Source organism: Oncorhynchus kisutch, unplaced genomic scaffold (assembly GCF_002021735.2).
Source record: "Oncorhynchus kisutch isolate 150728-3 unplaced genomic scaffold, Okis_V2 scaffold3334, whole genome shotgun sequence".
Lineage (NCBI taxonomy): Eukaryota > Metazoa > Chordata > Actinopteri > Salmoniformes > Salmonidae > Oncorhynchus > Oncorhynchus kisutch.
The window spans coordinates 4904-31139 of record NW_022265279.1 but is presented as its reverse complement, the minus strand read 5'-3'; the positions used below and the strand labels follow the sequence as shown (position 1 = coordinate 31139).

The 26236-nt window shown below is 47.1% G+C and overlaps 1 protein-coding gene across 1 annotated transcript; it reads right to left on the bottom strand.

Annotated features, from left to right (window-relative positions):
• Positions 1–2976: 2976 nt before the first annotated feature.
• Positions 2977–25253, bottom strand: LOC116371494 (NT-3 growth factor receptor-like; the record flags this gene model as incomplete). The annotated part of the gene is made up of 5 exons (XM_031820396.1): positions 2977–3577; positions 8854–9012; positions 20242–20485; positions 20813–21021; positions 25123–25253. Coding segments are annotated over 5 exons (929 nt in total), but the record flags the coding sequence as incomplete, so codon positions are not given.
• Between the last annotated feature and the right edge of the window lie 983 nt (positions 25254–26236).

Sequence of the window (26236 nt, the reverse complement as noted above, 5' to 3'; positions counted from 1 at the left end):
AGACATGATCACCGTACCTTAAAGACATGATCACCGTACCTTAAAGACATGATCGGCCTACCTTAAAGACATGAGACATGATACCTTAAAGACATGATCACCGTACCTTAAAGACATGAGACATGATACCTTAAAGACATGATCACCGTACCTTAAAGACATGAGACATGATACCTTAAAGACATGATGACCGTACCTTAAAGACATGATCACCGTACCTTAAAGACATGATCGGCCTACCTTAAAGACATGAGACATGATACCTTAAAGACATGATCACCGTACCTTAAAGACATGATCTCCGTACCTTAAAGACATGATGACCGTACCTTAAAGACATGATACCTTAAAGACATGATCACCGTACCTTAAAGACATGATCACCGTACCTTAAAGACATGATCGGCCTACCTTAAAGACATGAGACATGATACCTTAAAGACATGATCACCGTACCTTAAAGACATGATCGGCCTACCTTAAAGACATGAGACATGATACCTTAAAGACATGATCACCGTACCTTAAAGACATAATCACCGTACCTTAAAGACATGATCACCGTACCTTAAAGACATGATCACAGTACCTTAAAGACATAATCACCGTACCTTAAAGACATGATCGGCCTACCTTAAAGACATGAGACATGATACCTTAAAGACATGATCGGCCTACCTTAAAGACATGAGACATGATACCTTAAAGACATGATCACCGTACCTTAAAGACATGATCACCGTACCTTAAAGACATGAGACATGATACCTTAAAGACATGAGACATGACACCTTAAAGACATGATCACCGTACCTTAAAGACATGATCGGCCTACCTTAAAGACATGAGACATGATACCTTAAAGACATGATCGCAGTGTTTTATAAACATCATCTTCATTGAATAACTATAGATCATATACAGTACATTCAGAAAGGATTCTGACCACTTGACTTTTTCCACATTATGTTACATTACAGCCTTACTCTAACATGGACACACACAATACCCCATAACGACAAAGCAAAATAATGTTTGCATTTAATATTGCAAATTTATACATTTAAAAAACACTAAAATATCACATTTCCATTAATATTCAGACCCTTTACTCAGTACTTTGTTGATGCACCTTTGGCAGTGATTACAGCCTTGAGTCGTTTTGGGTATGACGCTACAAACTTGGTACACCTGTATTGGGGGTGTTTCTCCCATTCTTCTCTGCGGATCCCCTCAAGATCCCCTCAGTCCCTGCCACTGAAAAACATCCCCACAGCATGATGCTGCCCCTACCATGCTTCACCGTAGGGATGGTGCCACCACCACCATGCTTCACCGTTGGTGACAGGTTTCATCCAGATGTGACGCTTTGCATTCAGGTCAAAGAGTTCAATCTTGGTTTCATCAGACCAGAGAATCTTGTTTCTCTTGGTCTGAGTCCTTTAGGTGCCTTTTGGCAAACTGCAAGCGGGCTGTCATGTGCCTTTTACTGAGGAGTGGCTTCCATCTGGCCACTCTACCATAAAGACCTGATTGGTGGAGTGCTGCAGAGATGGTTGTCCTTCTGGAAAGTTCTCCCATCTTCACAGAGGAACTCTGGAGCTCTGTCAGAGTGACCATCAGGCACTTGGTCACCTCCCTGACCAAGGCTCTGCTGGGTGGCCAGCTCTAGGAAGAGTCTTGGTGATGCCAAACGTCTTCCATTTAAGTTAAGAATGATGGAGGCGTTCTTGGGAACCTTCAATGCTGCAGAAATGTGTTGGTCTTGTAGTGGAAATTTCCTGTATTTACCAAATCATGAGAGCAAACCACCACACAAGTCAGAGTTATCATAAAGTCCATCTTTAATTATAATGAGCTCCATCACAACCCTGTGACTCTCAGATCAATTCAGTGTCTAGAAATGAATTCTGAGAGTGCTTACACATTGCAACTGAGATCCTTTATAGCAAAGACACACATAGCCAGACAGCATTGGCTATAAATTATCGTTCAGCTTTGTCTCCTAAACTATGTTCTTATCTCGCTCTTGGTACCATTTGGGACCAAAAACAAAACCTCATCCACTAGCATATATCAAATACACCCCCTCCTGGACAAGATCAGAGAGACAGTGACTGGCACACAGACACTGTGGAGCAGAAGAGATAATTGGTTCCCCCTCAATCATCCATTCACATGGTTTAAAATATATGTTTACATATGAAGACCAGCCTGACCCCTCCCCTTTCTGTGGCCCAAGTAACTGAACCCTGACAGAGAACAGATAACTGCAAACGGCCACCACTATAGTACAACAAGATACATTCTGATGAGAAGTAACTGAACCCTGACAGAGAACAGAGAACTGCAACCAGCCACCACTATAGTACAACAAGATACATTCTGATGAGAAGTAACTGAACCCTGACAGAGAACAGATAACTGCAAACGGCCAACAGTATTATCCAAAAGAAGACATTCTAAATGAGAAGTAACTCACAAGCATATCATGAAAATAAAACATCTTATCTATGTTACCCAACTATTCTGATTAATCCCCAACAGTACCCTTCCCCAGATCCGTGCCTCGACACAATCCTGTCTCAGAGCTCTAGGGACAATTCCTTCAACCTCATGGCTTGTTTTTTGCTCTGATATACACTGTTAACTGTGGGATCTTATATAGGCAGGTGTGAGTCTTTCCAAGTCATGTCCAATTAATTGAATTTACCACAGTTGGACTCCAATCAAGTTGTAGAAACATCTCAAGGATGATCAATGGAAACAAGATGCACCTGAGCTCTTTTTCGAGTCTCATAGCAAAGGGTCTGAATACTTATGTAAATAAGGTATTTATGTTTTGTGTCTTTAATACATCATTTTTTTTCTAAAAACCTGTTTTCGCTTTGTCATTATGGGGTATTGTGTGTAGATTGATGAGGAAAAATATATATTTTAATCCATTTTAGAATAAGGCTGTAACGTAGCAAAATGGGGAAAAAGTCAAGGGTCCTGAATACTTTCCGAATGCACTGAATATACACTGAGTGGACAGAACATTAGGAACACCTTTCCATGGCAGATTGACCAGGTGTGTACTCTGTATCAGGAAACTAAATGTAAATGTTTTTTTTTTTGATACTTTTATCCAGTATATGGAAATAGTGGATCAGGCACTTTGAGTCCTTCCCAAACGTTTAGGCTCCTGTTGACAGCGGAACAGTAAGGAACAGGCTGGCTGGTTATTTCCTGGTTGTCTATCAGTCTGTCCAACAAGCATTACATCCAGACGATCTTAGCCCAACACATCCAGGCAAGCTCCAGGGTAAAGTTTCCCCTAAGGTACAGGTCTAGGATCAGCTTCCCCTCCCCAATCTTAACCTTAACCATTGTCCAGGTAGAACTGGTGCTAGCCGAGTATATCCAGGTAGACAGGTGTGTCTTTCCCCATGGTATAGAGAACCTTCTGAATTTCCTTGATGTTCAACCTCTGCTGTGGTTCCCTCTGCCAGCAGCCCAGCATCAGGTCATACACCTCCTTGGGACAAACCCTCGGCCTGTCCAGGACCTGACCCTGTACTAAATACTCTATGACCTGAAGAGACAGAGAGAGGAGGGGTTAGGGTGTAGGGGTTAGGGTGTAGGGGTCAGTCAAACAGAGAGACAGAGAGAGGAGGGGTTAGGGTGTAGGGATTAGGGTGTAGGGGTCAGTCAAACAGAGAGACAGAGAGAGGAGGGGTTAGGGTGTAGGGGTTAGGGGTCAGTCAAACAGAGAGACAGAGAGAGGAGGGGTTAGGGTGTAGGGGTTAGGGTGTAGGGGTCAGTCAAACAGAGAGACAGAGAGAGGAGGGGTTAGGGTGTAGGGGTCAGTCAAACAGAGAGACAGAGAGAGGAGGGGTTAGGGTGTAGGGGTTAGGGGTCAGTCAAACAGAGAGACAGAGAGAGGATGCAGAGATTATTGTACACCTGTATTTACACTACATATATTTGGGTTTCAAAACATTAAAATGCTCTCACTGACTACAGGTTCATATTTTTTTCTAGAAACGTGGGGAATATCAATTTCAAAGAAAATATTGACACTTCAAGTGCATGAATTACGAGGGGAAAGTGCACCCCTTGACAGGATATTTCTTAAGGGCAGTTTGATTGTACTAATAAACTTGCGTTGTAAGAGTAATATTAATTGAATTCCATTGATTACCCCTCCCCTGGGAGTTCTGGAATACTGCATAAATAAATTACAGAGAGCTGGGCCGGGCCTCATGAAGAGGTGGGCTGGGCCTCAGGAAGAGGTGGGCTGGGCCTCATGAAGAGGTGGGCTGGGCCTCAGGAAGAGATGGGTCGGGCCTCAGGAAGAGGTGGGCCGGGCCTCAGGAAGAGGGCCTCAGGAAGAGGTGGGCCGGGTCTCAGGAAGAGGTGGGCCGGGCCTCAGGAAGAGGTGGGCGGGCCTCAGGAAGAGGGCCTCAGGAAGAGGTGGGCCAGGCCTCAGGAAGAGGGCCTCAAGAAGAGGTGGGCCAGGCCTCAGGAAGAGGTGAGTCGGTCCTCAGGAAGAGGTGGGCCGGGCCTCAGGAAGAGGTGGGCCGGGCCTCAGGAAGAGGTAATCACTAGGGGTGCTCCAAAATGTGTTATATAGTCACTAGGGGTGCTCCTAGGGGTGCTCCTAGGGGTGCTCCTAAATGTGTTATATAGACACTAGGGGTGCTCCTAGGGGTGCTCCTAAATGTGTTATATAGACACTAGGGGTGCTCCTAGGGGTGCTCCTAAATGTGTTATATAGACACTAGGGGTGCTCCTAGGGGTGCTCCTAAATGTGTTATATAGACACTAGGGGTGCTCCTAGGGGTGCTCCTAAATGTGTTATATAGACACTAGGGGTGCTCCTAGGGGTGCTCCTAAATGTGTTATATAGACACTAGGGGTGCTCCTAGGGGTGCTCCTAAATGTGTTATATAGACACTAGGGGTGCTCCTAGGGGTGCTCCTAAATGTCTTATATAGACACTAGGGGTGCTCCTAGGGGTGCTCCTAAATGTGTTATATAGACACTAAGGGTGCTCCTAAATGTGTTATATAGACAATAGGGGTGCTCCTAAATGTGTTATATAGACACTAGGGGTGCTCCTAGGGGTGCTCCTAAATGTGTTATATAGACAATAGGGGTGCTCCTAAATGTGTTATATAGACACTAGGGGTGCTCCTAAATGTGTTATATAGACACTAGGGGTGCTCCTAAATGTGTTATATAGACACTAGGGGTGCTCCTAAATGTGTTATATAGACACTAGGGGTGCTCCTAAATGTGTTATATAGACACTAGGGGTGCTCCTAAATGTGTTATATAGACACTAGGGGTGCTCCTAGGGGTGCTCCTAAATGTCTTATATAGACACTAGGGGTGCTCCTAGGAGTGCTCCTAAATGTCTTATATAGACACTAGGGGTGCTCCTAGGAGTGCTCCTAAATGTTTATTTTAATTTTTTTATATTTTTTTATTTCACCTTTATTTAACCAGGTAGGCTAGTTGAGAACACCTTTATTTAACCAGGTAGGCTAGTTGAGAACACCTTTATTTAACCAGGTAGGCTAGTTGAGAACACCTTTATTTAACCAGGTAGGCTAGTTGAGAACACCTTTATTTAACCAGGTAGGCTAGTTGAGAACACCTTTATTTAACCAGGTAGGCTAGTTGAGAACACCTTTATTTAACCAGGTAGGCTAGTTGAGAACACCTTTATTTAACCAGGTAGGCTAGTTGAGAACACCTTTATTTAACCAGGTAGGCTAGTTGAGAACACCTTTATTTAACCAGGTAGGCTAGTTGAGAACACCTTTATTTAACCAGGTAGGCTAGTTGAGAACAAGTTCTCATTTGCAACTGCGACCTGGCCAAGATAAAGCATAGCAGTGTGAGCATACAACAAAGAGTTACACATGGAGTAAACAATTAACAAGTCAATAACACAGTAGAAAACAAAGGGGGGGTCTATATACAATGTGTGCAAAAGGCATGAGGAGGTAGGCAAATAATTACAATTTTGCAGATTAACACTGGAGTGATGAATGATCAGATGGTCATGTACAGGTAGAGATATTGGTGTGCAGAAGAGCAGAAAAGTAAATAAATAAAAACAGTATGGGGCTGAGGTAGGTGAAAAGGGTGGGCTATTTACCAATAGACTATGTACAGCTGCAGCGATCGGTTAGCTGCTCAGATAGCTGATGTTTGAAGTTGGTGAGGGAGATAAAAGTCTCCAACTTCAGCGATTTTTGCAATTCGTTCCAGTCACAGGCAGCAGAGTACTGGAACGAAAGGCGGCCAAATGAGGTGTTGGCTTTAGGGATGATCAGTGAGATACACCTGCTGGAGCGCGTGCTACGGATGGGTGTTGCCATCGTGACCAGTGAGCTGAGATAAGGCGGAGCTTTACCTAGCATAGACTTGTAGATGACCTGGAGCCAGTGGGTCTGGCGACGAATATGTAGCGAGGGCCAGCCGACTAGAGCATACAAGTCGCAGTGGTGGGTGGTATAAGGTGCTTTAGTGACAAAACGGATGGCACTGTGATAGACTGCATCCAGTTTGCTGAGTAGAGTGTTGGAAGCCATTTTGTAGATGACATCGCCGAAGTCGAGGATCGGTAGGATAGTCAGTTTTACTAGGGTAAGCTTGGCGGCGTGAGTGAAGGAGGCTTTGTTGCGGAATAGAAAGCCGAATCTTGATTTGATTTTCGATTGAAGATGTTTGATATGAGTCTGGAAGGAGAGTTTGCAGTCTAGCCAGACACCTAGGTACTTATAGACGTCCACATATTCTAGGTCGGAACCATCCAGGGTGGTGATGCTAGTCGGGCATGCAGGTGCAGGCAGCGACCGGTTGAAAAGCATGCATTTGGTTTTACTAGCGTTTAAGAGCAGTTGGAGGCCACGGAAGGAGTGTTGTATGGCATTGAAGCTTGTTTGGAGGTTAGATAGCACAGTGTCCAAAGACGGGCCGAAAGTATATAGAATGGTGTCGTCTGCGTAGAGGTGGATCAGGGAATCGCCCGCAGCAAGAGCAACATCATTGATATACACAGAGAAAAGAGTCGGCCCGAGAATTGAACCCTGTGGCACCCCCATAGAGACTGCCAGAGGACCGGACAGCATGCCCTCCGATTTGACACACTGAACTCTGTCTGCAAAGTAATTGGTGAACCAGGCAAGGCAGTCATCCGAAAAACCGAGGCTACTGAGTCTGCCGATAAGAATATGGTGATTGACAGAGTCGAAAGCCTTGGCAAGGTCGATGAAGACGGCTGCACAGTACTGTCTTTTATCGATGGCGGTTATGATATCGTTTAGTACCTTGAGTGTGGCTGAGGTGCACCCATGACCGGCTCGGAAACCAGATTGCACAGCGGAGAAGGTACGGTGGGATTCGAGATGGTCAGTGACCTGTTTGTTGACTTGGCTTTCGAAGACCTTAGATAGGCAGGGCAGGATGGATATAGGTCTGTAACAGTTTGGGTCCAGGGTGTCTCCCCCTTTGAAGAGGGGGATGACTGCGGCAGCTTTCCAATCCTTGGGGATCTCAGACGAGATGAAAGAGAGGTTGAACAGGCTGGTAATAGGGGTTGCGACAATGGTGGCAGATAGTTTCAGAAATAGAGGGTCCAGATTGTCAAGCCCAGCTGATTTGTACGGGTCCAGGTTTTGCAGCTCTTTCAGAACATCTGCTATCTGGATTTGGGTAAAGGAGAACCTGGAGAGGCTTGGGCGAGGAGCTGCGGGGGGGGCGGAGCTGTTGGCCGAGGTTGAAGTAGCCAGGCGGAAGGCATGGCCAGCCGTTGAGAAATGCTTATTGAAGTTTTCGATAATCATGGATTTATCAGTGGTGACCGTGTTACCTAGCCTCAGTGCAGTGGGCAGCTGGGAGGAGGTGCTCTTGTTCTCCATGGACTTGGGACACAGTGTCCCAGAACTTTTTGGAGTTGGAGCTACAGGATGCAAACTTCTGGCTGAAGAAGCTGGCCTTAGCTTTCCTGACTGACTGCGTGTATTGGTTCCGGACTTCCCTGAACAGTTGCATATCACGGGGACTATTCGATGCTATTGCAGTCCGCCACAGGATGTTTTTGTGCTGGTCGAGGGCAGTCAGGTCTGGGGTGAACCAAGGGCTGTATCTGTTCTTAGTTCTGCATTTTTTGAACGGAGCATGCTTATCTAAAATGGTGAGGAAGTTACTTTTAAAGAATGACCAGGCATCCTCAACTGACGGGATGAGGTCAATGTCCTTCCAGGATACCCGGGCCAGGTCGATTAGAAAGGCCTGCTCACAGAAGTGTTTTAGGGAGCGTTTGACAGTGATGAGGGGTGGTCGTTTGACTGCGGCTCCGTAGCGGATACAGGCAATGAGGCAGTGATCGCTGAGATCCTGGTTGAAGACAGCGGAGGTGTATTTGGAGGGCCAGTTGGTCAGGATGACGTCTATGAGGGTGCCCTTGTTTACAGAGAATGTAAGAATGTCTTATATAGACACTAGGGGTGCTCTTAAATGTGTTATATAGACACTAGGGGTGCTCCTAGGGGTGCTCCTAAATGTGTTATATAGACACTAGGGGTGCTCTTAAATGTGTTATATAGACACTAGGGGTGCTCCTAGGGGTGCTCCTAAATGTGTTATATAGACACTAGGGGTGCTCTTAAATGTGTTATATAATCACTAGGGGTGCTCCTAGGGGTGCTCCTAAATGTGTTATATAGTCACTACTCTTGTCTTCAGACCACCAATACAAATGTGATTTGAAATGGCGTCCTATTGCCTAAATAGTCCACTACTCTTGACCAGAGCCCTATGGGACGCAGGCAAGGTGTTGGTGGTCCAGTATACCTCGTTGTTGGCCAGCTGAAACCACGGCTGCTTCCCGTAGGTGAAGATCTCCCAGAGGATGACTCCAAAGCTCCAAACGTCACTTTCTGTTGTGAACTTTCTGTACATGATGCTCTCAGGGGGCATCCAGCGGATCGGCAACATGGTGTGACCTCCGACCTGAAACATGTTAACAGGACTATATTAGTACAGCGTTGTGTGACCTCCGACCTGAAACAGGTTAACAGGACTATATTAGTATAGCGCTGTGTGACCTCTGACCTGAAACAGGTTAACAGGACTATATTAGTACAGCGAGGTGTAACCTCCGACCTGAAACAGGTTAACAGGACTATTTTAGAACAGCGTTGTGTGACCTCCGATCTGAAACAGGTTAACAGGACTATATTAGAACAGCGTTGTGTGACCTCCGACCTGAAACAGGTTAACAGGACTATATTAGTACAGGGCTGTGTGACCTGATACAGATTAACAGCTAATCACGGTCCTGACAGCATCAACAAGACTGATGTTACTGTTGTAATCACGGTCCTGACAGCATCAACAAGACTGATGTTACTGTTGTAATCATGGACAGCATCAACAAGACTGATGTTACTGTTGTAATCATGGACAGCATCAACAAGACTGATGTTACTGTTGTAATCATGGACAGCATCAACAAGACTGATGTTGCTGTTGTAATCATGGACAGCATCAACAAGACTGATGTTACTGTTGTAATCATGGACAGCATCAACAAGACTGATGTTGCTGTTGTAATCATGGACAGCATCAACAAGACTGATGTTACTGTTGTAATCATGGACAGCATCAACAAGACTGATGTTACTGTTGTAATCATGGACAGCATCAACAAGACTGATGTTACTGTTGTAATCACGGTCCTGACAGCATCAACAAGACTGATGTTACTGTTGTAATCACGGTCCTGACAGCATCAACAAGACTGATGTTACTGTTGTAATCACGGTCCTGACAGCATCAACAAGACTGATGTTACTGTTGTAATCACGGTCCTGACAGCATCAACAAGACTGATGTTACTTTTGTAATCATGGACAGCATCAACAAGACTGATGTTACTGTTGTAATCATGGACAGCATCAACAAGACTGATGTTACTGTTGTAATCATGGACAGCATCAACAAGACTGATGTTACTGTTGTAATCATGGACAGCATCAACAAGACTGATGTTACTGTTATAATATGGATATGGTTTAAAGTAGTGCACTATGTAGGAAATAGGGTTCCATTTGTCATGTACAACTCATGACTACCTGTTAGCTCTGGGCCATAGACCTCATGGCTACCTGTTAGCTCTGGGCCATAGACCTCATGGCTACCTGTTTAGCTCTGGGCCATAGACCTCATGGCTACCTGTTAGCTCTGGGCCATAGACCTCATGGCTACCTGTTAGCTCTGAGCCATAGACCTCGTAAGGGCCTGATAACCATCTACACCTCATGGCTACCTGTTAGCTCTGGGCCATAGACCTCGTAAGGGCCTGATAACCATCTACACCTCATGGCTACCTGTTAGCTCTGGGCCATAGACCTCGTAAGGGCCTGATAACCATCTACACCTCATGGCTACCTGTTAGCTCTGGGCCATAGACCTCGTAAGGGCCTGATAAACATCTAGACTGTCCCCAGGCCTGATAACCATCTACACCTCATGGCTACCTGTTAGCTCTGGGCCATAGACCTCATAAGGGCATGATAAACATCTAGACCTCATGGCTACCTGTTAGCTCTGGGCCATAGACCTCGTAAGGGCCTGGTAAACATCTAGACTCTCCCCAGGCCTGATAACCATCTACACCTCATGGCTACCTGTTAGCTCTGGGCCATAGACCTCATAAGGGCCTGATAAACATCTAGACTGTCCCCAGGCCTGATAACCATCTACACCTCATGGCTACCTGTTAGCTCTGGGCCATAGACCTCGTAAGGGCCTGAAAACCATCTACACCTCATGGCTACCTGTTAGCTCTGGGCCATAGACCTCGTAAGGGCCTGGTAAACATCTAGACTCTCCCCAGGCCTGATAACCATCTACACCTCATGGCTACCTGTTAGCTCTGGGCCATAGACCTCATAAGGGCCTGATAAACATCTAGACTCTCCCCAGGCCTGATAACCATCTAGACTCTCCCCAGGACCGATAACCATCTAGACTCTCCCCAGGCCTGATAACCATCTAGATAACCATCATGTTATCTGGTATGAACTAGTTGTGATGATAACTCACTGTTATCTGTTATTAACTAGTTGTCTGGTATGAACTAGTTGTGATGATAACTCACTGTTATCTGTTATTAACTAGTTGTCTGGTATTAACTAGTTGTGATGATAACTCACTGTTATCTGATATTAATACTTGATGGAGTACCACGACCAGCACAATACTGGATGGAGTACCACGGCCAACACAATACTGGATGGAATACCAGGACCAACACAAAACTGGATGGCGTACCAGGACCAACACAATACTGGATGGAGTACCACGACCAACACAATACTGGATGGAGTACCACAACCAACACTATACTGGATGGAGTACCACGACCAACACAATACTGGATGGAGTACCACGACCAGCACAATGCTGGATGGAGAACCAGGACCAACACAATACTGGAGGGAGTACAACGACCAGCAAAATACTGGATGGAGTACCACGACCAACACAATACTGGATGGAGTACCAGGACCAACCAAATACTGGATGGAGTACCACGACCAACAAAGTACTGGATGGAGAACCAGGACCAACACAATACTGGATAGAGTACCACGACCAACACAATACTGGATGGAGTACGACGACCAACACAATACTGGATAGAGTACCACGACCAACACAATACTGGATGGAGTACGACGACCAACGTAATACTGGATGGAGTACCACGACCAACAAAGTACTGGATGGAGTACCACGACCAACACAATACTGGATGGACTACCACGAACAGCACAACACTGGATGGAGTACCACGACCAACGTAATACTGGATGGAGTACCACGATCAGCACAATACTGGATGGAGTACCACGACCAACACAATACTGGATGGACTACCACGACCAACACAATACTGGGTGGAGTACCACGACCAACACAATACTGGATGGAGTACCACGACCAACACAATACTGGATGGAGTACCAAGACCAACACAATACTGGGTGGAGTACCAGGACCAGCACAACACTGGATGGAGTACCACAACCAACACAATACTGGATGGAGTACCATGACCAACACAACACTGGATGGAGTACCATGACCAGCACAATACTGGATGGAGTACCACAACCAACACAATACTGGATGGAGTACCAAGACCAACACAATACTGGATGGAGTACCACGACCAACACAATACTGGATGGAGTACCAAGACCAACACAATACTGGGTGGAGTACCAGGACCAGCACAACACTGGATGGAGTACCACAACCAACACAATACTGGATGGAGTACCATGACCAACACAACACTGGATGGAGTACCATGACCAGCACAATACTGGATGGAGTACCACAACCAACACAACACTGGATGGAGTACCAGGACCAACACAACACTGGATGGAGTACCATGACCAGCACTACACTAGCATTAACATCTGCTAACCATGTGTATGTGACAAATAAAATTTGATTTGATTTGATTTGACAATACTGGATGGAGTACCACGAACAGCACAATGCTGGATGGAGAACCAGGACCAACAGACCAACACAATACTGGGTGGAGTACCAGGACCAGCACAACACTGGATGGAGTACCACAACCAACACAATACTGGATGGAGTACCATGACCAACACAACACTGGATGGAGTACCATGACCAGCACAATACTGGATGGAGTACCACGACCAACACAACACTGGATGGAGTACCATGACCAGCACTACACTAACATTAACATCTGCTAACCATGTGTATGTGACAAATACAATTTGATTTGATTTGATTTGACAATACTGGATGGAGTACCACGACCAGCACAATGCTGGATGGAGAACCAGGACCAACACAATACTGGAGGGAGTACAACGACCAGCAAAATACTGGATGGAGTACCACGACCAACACAATACTGGATGGAGTACCACGACCAACACAATACTGGATGGACTACCACACACTGGCTGTGTGTTCCTCCCTCATGATCAGCCTCCTCTCTGCTCCTTTCTGTCTGATTGGCAGAGATATTATCTGGCCATGTAACACAATGCCAGCCCTGGCATCTCACAGTCCCTATCAGCCTGCCTGACTGGCAACAACACAGAGGCATGCTCTTCAGCCCTGTGGAGATATCAGCCTGTCCTGGTTTCCACTACAGAGGCATGCTCTTCAGCCCTGTGGAGATATCAGCCTGTCCTGGTTTCAACTACCGAGGCATGCTCTTCAGCCCTGTGGAGATATCAGCCTGTCCTGGTTTCAACTACAGAGGCATGCCCTTCAGCCCTGTGGAGATATCAGCCTGTCCTGGTTTTAACTACAGAGGCATGCTCTTCAGCCCTGTGGAGATATCAGCCTGTCCTGGTTTCCACTACAGAGGCATGCTCTTCAGCCCTGTGGAGATATCAGCCTGTCCTGGTTTCAACTACCGAGGCATGCTCTTCAGCCCTGTGGAGATATCAGCCTGTCCTGGTTTCAACTACAGAGGCATGCCCTTCAGCCCTGTGGAGATATCATCCTGTCCTGGTTTTAACTACAGAGGCATGCTCTTCAGCCCTGTGGAGATATCAGCCTGTCCTGGTATCAACTACAGAGGCATGCTCTTCAGCCCTGTGGAGATATCAGCCTGTCCTGGTTTCAATTATAGAGGCATGCTCTTCAGCCCTGTGGAGATATCCGCCTGTCCTAGTTTCAACTACAGAGGCAGGCTCTTCAGCCCTGTGGAGATATCAGCCTGTCCTGGTTTCAACTACAGAGGCATGCTCTTCAGCCCTGTGGATATATCAGCCTGTCCTGGTTTCAACTACAGAGGCATGCTCTTCAGCCCTGTGGAGATATCAACCTGTCCTGGTTTCAACTACAGAGGCATGCCCTTCAGCCCTGTGGAGATATCAGCCTGTCCTGGTTTTAACTACAGAGGCATGCTCTTCAGCCCTGTGGAGATATCAGCCTGTCCTGGTTTCAATTATAGAGGCATGCTCTTCAGCCCTGTGGAGATATCAGCCTGTCCTGGTTTCAACTACAGAGGCATGCTCTTCAGCCCTGTGGGGATATCAGCCTGTCCTGGTTTCAACTACAGAGGCATGCTCTTCAGCCCTGTGGAGATATCAGCCTGTCCTGGTTTTAACTACAGAGGCATGCTCTTCAGCCCTGTGGAGATATCAGCCTGTCCTGGTTTCAATTATAGAGGCATGCTCTTCAGCCCTGTGGAGATATCAGCCTGTCCTGGTTTCAACTACAGAGGCATGCTCTTCAGCCCTGTGGGGATATCAGCCTGTCCTGGTTTCAACTACAGAGGCATGCTCTTCAGCCCTGTGGAGATATCAGCCTGTCCTGGTTTCAACTACAGAGGCATGCTCTTCAGCCCTGTGGAGATATCAGCCTGTCCTGGTTTTAACTACAGAGGCATGCTCTTCAGCCCTGTGGAGATATCAACCTGTCCTGGTTTCAACAATAGAGGCATGCTCTCAGCCCTGTAGAGATATCATCCTGTCCTGGTTTCAACTACAGAGACATGCCCTTCAGCCCTGTGGAGATATCAGCCTGTCCTGGTTTTAACTACAGAGACATGCTCTTCAGCCCTGTGGAGATATCAGCCTGTCCTGGTTTCAATTATAGAGGCATGCTCTTCAGCCCTGTGGAGATATCAGCCTGTCCTGGTTTTAACTACAGAGGGATGCTCTTCAGCCCTGTGGAGATATCAGCCTGTCCTGGTTTCCACTACAGAGGCATGCTCTTCAGCCCTGTGGAGATATCAGCCTGTCCTGGTTTCAACTACCGAGGCATGCTCTTCAGCCCTGTGGAGATATCAGCCTGTCCTGGTTTCAACTACAGAGGCATGCCCTTCAGCCCTGTGGAGATATCATCCTGTCCTGGTTTTAACTACAGAGGCATGCTCTTCAGCCCTGTGGAGATATCAGCCTGTCCTGGTATCAACTACAGAGGCATGCTCTTCAGCCCTGTGGAGATATCAGCCTGTCCTGGTTTCAATTATAGAGGCATGCTCTTCAGCCCTGTGGAGATATCCGCCTGTCCTAGTTTCAACTACAGAGGCAGGCTCTTCAGCCCTGTGGAGATATCAGCCTGTCCTGGTTTCAACTACAGAGGCATGCTCTTCAGCCCTGTGGATATATCAGCCTGTCCTGGTTTCAACTACAGAGGCATGCTCTTCAGCCCTGTGGAGATATCAACCTGTCCTGGTTTCAACTACAGAGGCATGCCCTTCAGCCCTGTGGAGATATCAGCCTGTCCTGGTTTTAACTACAGAGGCATGCTCTTCAGCCCTGTGGAGATATCAGCCTGTCCTGGTTTCAATTATAGAGGCATGCTCTTCAGCCCTGTGGAGATATCAGCCTGTCCTGGTTTCAACTACAGAGGCATGCTCTTCAGCCCTGTGGGGATATCAGCCTGTCCTGGTTTCAACTACAGAGGCATGCTCTTCAGCCCTGTGGAGATATCAGCCTGTCCTGGTTTTAACTACAGAGGCATGCTCTTCAGCCCTGTGGAGATATCAGCCTGTCCTGGTTTCAATTATAGAGGCATGCTCTTCAGCCCTGTGGAGATATCAGCCTGTCCTGGTTTCAACTATAGAGGCATGCTCTTCAGCCCTGTGGGGATATCAGCCTGTCCTGGTTTCAACTACAGAGGCATGCTCTTCAGCCCTGTGGAGATATCAGCCTGTCCTGGTTTCAACTACAGAGGCATGCTCTTCAGCCCTGTGGAGATATCAGCCTGTCCTGGTTTTAACTACAGAGGCATGCTCTTCAGCCCTGTGGAGATATCAACCTGTCCTGGTTTCAACAATAGAGGCATGCTCTCAGCCCTGTAGAGATATCATCCTGTCCTGGTTTCAACTACAGAGACATGCCCTTCAGCCCTGTGGAGATATCAGCCTGTCCTGGTTTTAACTACAGAGACATGCTCTTCAGCCCTGTGGAGATATCAGCCTGTCCTGGTTTCAATTATAGAGGCATGCTCTTCAGCCCTGTGGAGATATCAGCCTGTCCTGGTTTTAACTACAGAGACATGCTCTTCAGCCCTGTGGAGATATCAGCCTGTCCTGGTTTCAATTATAGAGGCATGCTCTTCAGCCCTGTGGAGATATCAGCCTGTCCTGGTTTCAATTATAGAGGCATGCTCTTCAGCCCTGTGGAGATATCAGCGTGTCCTGGTATCAACTACAGAGGCATGTTCTTCAGCCCTGTGGAGATATCAGCCTGTCCTGGTTTCAACTACAGAGGCATGCTCTTCAGCCCTGTGGAGATATCCGCCTGTCCTAGTTTCAACTACAGAGGCAGGCTCTTCAGCCCTGTGAAGATATCAGCCTGTCCTGGTTTCAACTACAGAGGCATGCTCTTCAGCCCTGTGGATATATCAGCCTGTCCTGGTTTCAACTACAGAGGCATGCTCTTCAGCCCTGTGGAGATATCAACCTGTCCTGGTTTCAACTACAGAGGCATGCCCTTCAGCCCTGTGGAGATATCAGCCTGTCCTGGTTTTAACTACAGAGGCATGCTCTTCAGCCCTGTGGAGATATCAGCCTGTCCTGGTTTCAATTATAGAGGCATGCTCTTCAGCCCTGTGGAGATATCAGCCTGTCCTGGTATCAACTACAGAGGCATGCTCTTCAGCCCTGTGGAGATATCAGCCTGTCCTGGTTTCAACTACAGAGGCATGCTCTTCAGCCCTGTGGAGATATCAGCCTGTCCTGGTTTCAACTACAGAGGCATGCTCTTCAGCCCTGTGGCGATATCAGCCTGTCCTGGTTTCAACTACAGAGGCATGCTCTTCAACCCTGTGGAGATATCCGCCTGTCCTGGTTTCAACTACAGAGCCATGCTCTTCAGCCCTGTGGAGATATCAGCCTGTCCTGGTTTCAACTACAGAGGCTAAGTACTTTTGTTCTTCTCTGTCTGGTCGGGCACTGATGATGGGCGATTAGTCCTGGCTCGTAGCCAGCCTTCCAATTCAACTCAATGTTTTTTGATGGGATTGAGGTCAGGGGCTCTGTGCAGGACGGTCAAGTTCTTCCACACCGATCTCAAAAAACCTTGGACCTCGCTTTGTGCACAGGGGCATTGTCATGCATAAACAGGAAAGGGCCTTCCCCAAACTGTTACCACAAAGTTGGAAGCACAGAACCATCATCTAGCCACTCCTCAGCACTGTCAATTGTGGGACCTTATATAGACAGGTTTGTGCCTTTCCAAATCATGTCCAATCAATTAAATGTACCACAGGTGGACTCCAATCAAATTGTTAGAAACATCTCAAGGATGATCAATGGAAACAGGATGCACCTGAGCTCTGAGGGTCTGAATACTTGTGTAAATAAGGTATTTCTGTTTTTTATTTATAATACATTACAACATTTCTAACAACTTGTTTTCACCTTTTCATTAAGTGGTATTGTGATGTCATTAAGGGGAATTGTGATGTCATTAAGGGGAATTGTGATGTCATTAAGGGGAATTGTAATGTCATTAAGGGGAATTGTGATGTCATTAAGGGGAATTGTAATGTCATTAAGGGGAATTGTAATGTCATTAAGGGGAATTGTGATGTCATTAAGGGGAATTGTAATGTCATTAAGGGGAATTGTAATGTCATTACGGGGAATTGTGATGCCATTAAGGGGAATTGTGATGCCATTAAGGGAATTGTGATGCCATTAAGGGGAATTGTGATGCCATGACGGGGAATTGTGATGCCATGACGGGGAATTGTGATGCCATTATGGGGAATTGTGATGCCATTAAGGGGAATTGTGATGCCATTAAGGGGAATTGTGATGTCATTACGGGGAATTGTGATGCCATGACGGGGAATTGTGATGCCATTAAGGGGAATTGTGATGCCATTAAGGGGAATTGTGATGCCATTAAGGGGAATTGTGATGTCATTACGGGGAATTGTGATGTCATTACGGGGAATTGTGATGCCATTAAGGGGAATTGTGATGCCATTAAGGGGAATTGTGATGCCATTAAGGGGAATTGTAATGTCATTAAGGGGAATTGTGATGTCATTATGGGGATATGCAATGTCATTAAGGGGAATTGTGATGCCATTAAGGGGAATTGTGATGCCATTAAGGGGAATTGTGATGCCATTAAGGGGAATTGTGATGCCATTAAGGGGAATTGTGATGCCATTAAGGGGAATTGTGATGCCATTAAGGGAATTGTGATGCCATTAAGGGGAATTGTGATGCCATTACGGGGAATTGTGATGCCATTACGGGGAATTGTGATGCCATTAAGGGGAATTGTGATGCCATTAAGGGGAATTGTGATGTCATTACGGGGAATTATGATGTCATTACGGGGAATTGTGATGTCATTATGGGGAATTGTGATGCCATTAAGGGGAATTGTGATGCCATTAAGGGGAATTGTGATGCCATTAAGGGGAATTGTGATGCCATTAAGGGGAATTGTTATGCCATTATGGGGAATTGTAATGTCATTACGGGGAATTGTGATGTCATTACGGGGAATTGTGATGTCATTATGGGGAATTGTGATGCCATTAAGGGGAATTGTGATGTCATTACGGGGAATTGTGATGGCATTACGGGGAATTGTCATGTCATTACGGGGAATTGTGATGCCATTAAGGGGAATTGTGATGCCATTACGGGGAATTGTGATGCCGTTAAGGGGAATTGTGATGCCATTAAGGGGAATTGTGATGTCATTACGGGGAATTGTGATGGCATTACGGGGAATTGTCATGTCATTACGGGGAATTGTGATGCCATTAAGGGGAATTGTGATGTCGTTAAGGGGAATTGTGATGTCATTAAGGGGAATTGTGATGTCGTTAAGGGGAATTGTGATTGTAAAAAAATACATTTCAGATGTCTCTCTCACACGTTCATTACGTGAGGTTGTTGGGAAGAACAGAAATTCACCAGATTGTAACAATAACATGTTGACAGGTTGACATGAGGCAGCTTCCTCCACAGACGCCACTGGTTACTTCAAGAGGGGCACTATACCCCCTCGTGGACTGCCCCACTGTGGTTACTTCAAGAGGGGCACTACACCCCCTCGTGGACTGCCCCACTGTGGTTACTTCAAGAGGGGCACTATACCCCCTCGTGGACTGCCCCACTGTGTTTACTTTAAGAGGGGCACTACGCCCCCTCATGGACTGCCCTACTGTGGTTACTTCAAGAGGGGCACTACACCCCCTCGTGGACTGCCCCACTGTGGTTACTTCAAGAGGGGCACTACACCCCCTCGTGGACTGCCCCACTGTGGTTACTTCAAGAGGGGCACTACACCCCCTCGTGGACTGCCCTACTGTGTTTACTTATCATATAAGGAAATGTTTTTCTCTAGATTAAAAACTTATTAGGGATAGGGTGCAGTATTTTCACGTCCGGATGAAAAGCGTGCCCAAAGTAAACTGCCTGCTACTCAGGCCCAGATGCTAGGATATGCATATCATTATTAGATGTGGATAGAAAACACTCTGACATTTCTAAAACTGTTAGAATAATGTCTGTGAGTATAACAGAACTGAGTTGGCAGGCGGAACCCCGAGCACAATCCAACCCGGGATTTTTTTTTGGGTCAATCTGTTTTGCATTAGATTTCTATGGTAAGCCCTATTTAATAGGAATCTGCTTGTAGTCCCTATAGCTTCCACTAGATGTCAACAGTCTTTAGAAATTGGTTGATGTTGATGATGATGATTCACCTGCTCTTCCATGTGTCACTCCAGGTGGACTCAAATCTTTTGGTGCGAGCGACCTGGAACGTACTTCACTTTCTTTTCACTTTCTTTTCATTATTTCTGACTTTTATGTCGTGCCTGGCTGGTTGAAATATGATTTTCATGTGTTTGTATGCGGGGTGCTGTCCTCAGATAATCGCATGGTCTGCTTTCGCCGTAGAGCCTTTTTGAAATCTGACACTGCGGCTGGATGAACAAGAAGTTCAGCTGTATTTTGATGCATAACACTTGTATGTTAAATGAATTCTTATTACGAGTATTTCTGTTTTTGAATTTGGTGCGCTGCAATTTCACTGGATGTTGTCAAATCAATCCCGTTACCGAGATTCGAGCGGGACGGGATCACTAAGAAGTTAAAGGAAATGGCACAGGGGTTCATAAATTATCAAATCTCTCAGTACAAATGCTATAGTCCATCCATACATGAGTCCTTACCCTGTAGTAGTCTGTGCTGTAGATGTCTCTGGACATCCCGAAGTCTCCTATCTTCACCAACAGCCCGTTGCCCACTAGACAGTTCCTGGTGGCCAGGTCTCTGTGGACAAAGTGCTGGGAGGCCAGGTACACAATGCCGGCTGAGATCTGGGTAGCGATGTGTAACATCTGGGACAGACCCAGCTCTCCGTCAGTTTGAACGGGATGGCCATCCACAAGGATCATAGCATCTGGACCATGGACTCTGGAGAGAGAGAAACATAAACCTTCATCTATACAGTATGTAGAGGCTGGCCATCTGGACCATGGACTCTGGAGAAAGAGATACGAAACAGAACAGAGGAGTAGTAGAGACAGAGGAGTTTGATCTCTTACATTAGCTTGATAACTGTGGACATTTTTGCTTTCTTTTTGTTCTAAATAGAGACGGCATGTTGGATTGTGTAAAAATGCAGGAAATTTGCTTTAGATTCCCCCAAAATATTCCAGACCTCCCGTCAGGTTATGTCCCCCCCCACTTCTAAAACCAAAGAGGCGTCCCTGTGTACCAGCATTGTTCCTATACCACTACCTGAGGAACTTGTTGAGGTCCCCATGCTTCATGTACTCAAACACCATGATGAGGGGATCTCCATCCACACAGACCCCATAGAACTTAACAATGTGGTCGTGCTGGAGGTTGGTGAGCAGCTCAGCTTCTCTCTGGAAGTCTTTTCTGGCTGACAGGTTGGGGTCCTTCAGGCTCTGGGAACCAAAGGGACACGCTGTTGGTTTCAGTGTCTGTGGATGAGAGAGAAGTACTGTTGGTTTACAGACGGAACTACAGCATATAGACAACAGACAGGTTGGGGTCCTTCAGGCTCTGGGAACCAAAGGGACATGCTGTTGGTTTCAGTGTCTGTGGATGAGATGGAGAAGTACTGTTGGTTTACAGACGGAACTACAGCATATAGACAACAGACAGGTTGGGGTCCTTCAGGCTCTGGGAACCAAAGGGACACGCTGTTGGTTTCAGTGTCTGTGGATGAGATGGAGAAGTACTGTGGGTTTACAGACGGAACTACAGCATATAGATAACAGACAGGTTGGGGTCCTTCAGGCTCTGGGAACCAAAGGGACACGCTGTTGGTTTCAGGGTCTGTGGATGAGATGGAGAAGTACTGTTGTTTTACTGCTGGTACTACTGTAGTAGTAAACACATCGATATCAGACATCTTATAGACAACAGACAGGGTGAGGTCCTTCAGGGTCTGGGTAGAAGAGAGATGTACTGTTGGTATTCTGCTGGATGATGTCTGTAAATTACCAGTAGGTCTTCAGTTATACAAACCTAAAAAATACCTCATCACTCAGTAACATCCCCTCATCACTCAGTAACATCACATCCCCTCATCACTCAGTAACATCCCCTCATCACTCAGTAACATCCCCTCATCACTCAGTAACATCCCCTCATCACTCAGTAACATCCCCTCATCACTCAGTAACATCCCCTCATCACTCAGTAACATCACATCCCCTCATCACTCGTAACATCCCCTCATCACTCAGTAACATCCCCTCATCACTCAGTAACATCCCCTCATCACTCAGTAACACCAGACAGCATGGTCACAGTGTTCTGGTGACTGTCTGGACCAGTAATACCAGACGGGATGGTCACAGTGTTCTGGTGACTCCTCTAAACAAACTGTCTGGACCAGTAATACCAGACAGCAGGGTCACAGTGTTCTGGTGACTGTCTGGACCAGTAATACCAGACAGCATGGTCACAGTGTTCTGGTGACTGTCTGGACCAGTAATACCAGACAGCATGGTCACAGTGTTCTGGTGACTGTCTGGACCAGTAATACCAGACAGCACGGTCACAGTGTTCTGGTGACTCCTCTAAAGAAACTGTCTGGACCCAGAGGAGAAACATTTACTGAGAATGCATCCACAATGGCGTCCTAATCCCTTTATAGTGGACAATTTTTTCCCAGAGCCCCTATGGACCTTGGTCAAATGTAGTGCACTACATAGGGAATAGGATGCAAATGTAGTGCACTACACAGGGAATAGGATGCAAATGTAGTGCACTATACAGGGAATAGAATGCAAATGTAGTGCACTACACAGGGAATAGGATGCCATTGAGGATACAGTCTCAGTAAATGTTTCTCCTCTGGGCGTCAGTCCAACAGAATAACTACGAGTGCTTAGACACGATAATAACAGGAAGAGAACTGCAGGGTTTCAGTTGGTTGACATAAAGTGATATTCTGTTTTATATTCTATTCCAACGGAGATGGAAGAAGATAAGTGTTTGAACACAAACAGACACCGTTCCTTTCCCACCACACAACAGACACCGTTCCTTTCCCACCACACAACAGACACCGTTCCTTTCCCACCACACAACAGACACCGTTCCTTTCCCACCACACAACAGACACCGTTCCTTTCCCACCACACAACAGACACCGTTCCTTTCCCACCACACAACAGACACCGTTCCTTTCCCACCAGACAACAGACACCGTTCCTATCCCACCACACAAACAGACACCGTTCCTTTCCCACCACACAACAGACACCTTTCCTTTCACACAACAGACACCATTCCTTTCACACAACAGACACCTTTCCTTTCCCACCACACAACAAACACCTTTCCTTTCCCACCACACAACAGACACCGTTCCTTTCCCACCCCACAACAGACACCGTTCCTATCCCACCACACAACAGACACCGTTCCTTTCCCACCACACAACAGACACCTTTCCTTTCACACAACAGACACCATTCCTTTCACACACAGACACCTTTCCTTTCCCACCACACAACAAACACCTTTCCTTTCACACAACAGACACCATTCCTTTCCCACAACAGACACAGTTCCTTTCCCACCCCACAACAGACACCGTTCCTTTCCCACAACACAACAGACACCGTTCCTTTCCCACAACACAACAGACACCATTCCTTTCCCACAACAGACACCGTTCCTTTCCCACAACACAACAGACACCATTCCTTTCCCACAACAGACACCGTTCCTTTCCCACCACACAACAGACACCGTTCCTTTCCCACCACACAACAGACACCGTTCCTTTCCCACAACACAACAGACACCGTTCCTTTCCCACAACACAACAGACACCATTCCTTTCCACAACAGACACCGTTCCTTTCCCACCCCACAACAGACACCGTTTCCTTTCCCACCACACAACAGACACCGTTCCTTTCCCACAACAGACACTTTTCCTTTCCCACCACACAACAGACACCATTCCTTTTCCCACCACACAACCAGACACCGTTCCTTTCCCACCACACAACAGACACCATTCCTTTCCCACCACACAACAGACACCGTTCCTTTCCCACCACACAACAGACACAGTTCCTTTCCCACCACACAACAGACACCGTTCCTTTCTCCACCACACAACAGACACCGTTCCTTTCCCACCACACACAACAGACACCGTTCCTTTCCCACCACACAACAGACACCGTTCCTTCCCACAACAGACACTTTTCCTTTCCCACCACACAACAGACACCATTCCTTTCCCACCACACAACAGACAACCGTTCCTTTCCCACCACACAACAACCATTCCTTTCCCACCACACAACAGACACAGTTCCTTCCCACCACACAACAGACACAGTTCCTTTCCCACCACACAACAGACACCCGTTCCTTTCCCACCACACAACAGACACCGTTCCTTTCCCACCACACAACAGACACCGTTCCTTTCCACCACACAAAAGACACCGTTCCTTTCCCACCACAACAACAGACCCTTCCTTTCCGCACCACACAACAGACACCGTTCCTTTCCCACCACACAACAGACACCTTTCCTTTCACACACAGACACCATTCCTTTCCCACAACAGACAACTTTCCTTCCCACCACACAACAGACACCATTCCTTTCCCACCACAACAACGACACCTTTCCTTTCCCAACGCACACAACAGACACCTTTCCTTTCCCACCACACAACAGACAACCGTTCCTTTCCCACCACACAACAGACACTATTCCTTTCACACAACAGACACCATTCCTTTCCTACAACAGACACTGTTCCTTTCCCACCACACAACAGACAACCATTCCTTTCCCACCACACAACAGACACATTTCCTTTCCCACCACACAACAGACACCGTTCCTTTCCCACCACACAACAGACACCGTTCCTTTCCCACCACAACAACAGACACCATTCCTTTCCCACAACAAGCACCATTCCTTTCCCACCACTGAGATGAGAACCATTTACAACAGACAGTACTGTGTCTGTTTGGGGATCCCTCCTAATGAGAACCATTTACCACAGACAGTACTGTGTCTGTTTGGGGGATCCCACCTAATGAGACCATTTACCACAGACAGCTGTACAGTAGTGTGTCTGCTTGGGGGATCCCACCTAATGAGAACCATTTACCACAGACAGTACTGTGTCTGTTTGGGGGATCCCACCTAATGAGAACCATTTACCACAGACAGTACTGTGTCTGTTTGGGGGATCCCACCTAATGAGAACCATTTACCACAGACAGTACTGTGTCTGTTTGGGGGGATCCCACCTAATGAGAACCATTTACCACAGACAGCTGTAACAGTAGTGTGTCTGCTTGGGGGATCCCACCTAATAGAACCATTACCACAGACAGTACTGTGTCTGTTTGGGGGATCCCACCTAATGAGAACCATTTACCACAGACAGTACTGTGTCTGTTGGGGGATCCCACCTAATGAGAACCATTTACCACAGACAGTACTGTGTCTGTTTGGGGGATCCCTCCTAATGAGAACCATTTACCACAGACAGTACTGGTCTGTTTGGTGGATCCCTCCTTACCTTGACAGCCACCAGCATGGTATCCTTGGTGGGAATCAGGTTGTAGCACTCAGCCAGGAAGACCTTCCCGAACGCCCCCTCTCCCAGCTCCCTCTTCAGGAGGATGTCCCTGCGCTTAATGTGCTGTATGTCTGGGGACAAACACACAGACAGAGTGAGTCTGGAGGGGACAAACACACACAGACAGAGTGAGTCTGGAGGGAGGGGGGACAAACACACAGACAGAGTGAGTCTGGAAGGGACAAACACACACAGACAGAGTGAGTCTGGAGGTAGGGGGGGGGACAAACACACAGACAGAGTGAGTCTGGAGGGGTCAAACACACACAGACAGAGTGAGTCTGGAGGGGGACAAACACACACAGACAGAGTGAGTCTGGAGGTAGGGGGGGGGACAAACACACACAGACAGAGTGAGTCTGGAGGGGACAAACACACACAGACAGAGTGAGTCTGGAGGGGGGGGGGGGACAAACACACACAGACAGAGTGAGTCTGGAGGGGGGGACAAACACACACAGACAGAGTGAGTCTGGAGGGGACAAACACACACAGACAGAGTGAGTCTGGAGGGGACAAACACACACACCAGACAGAGTGAGTCTGGAGGGGGGGGAGACAAACACACACAGCCAGAGTGAGTCTGGAGGGGGGGGGGGGACAAACACACACAGACAGACTGAGTCTGGAGGGGACAAACACACACAGACAGAGTGAGTCTGGAGGTAGGGGGGACAAACACACACACAGACAGAGTGAGTCTGGAGGGAGGGGGGGGGGGACAATCACACACAGACAGAGTGAGTCTGGAGGGGGGGACAAACACACACAGACAGAGTGAGTCTGGAGGGAGGGGGACAAACACACAGACAGAGTGAGTCTGGAGGGAGGGGGGACAAACACACACAGACAGAGTGAGTCTGGAGGGGGGGGGGGGGGGTCAAACACACACAGACAGAGTGAGTCTGGAGGGGACAAACACACACGGACAGAGTGAGTCTGGAGGGGGGGGGACAAACACACACAGACAGAGTGAGTCTGGAGGGGACAAACACACACAGACAGAGTGAGTCAGGAGGGGGGGGACAAACACACACAGACAGAGTGAGTCTGG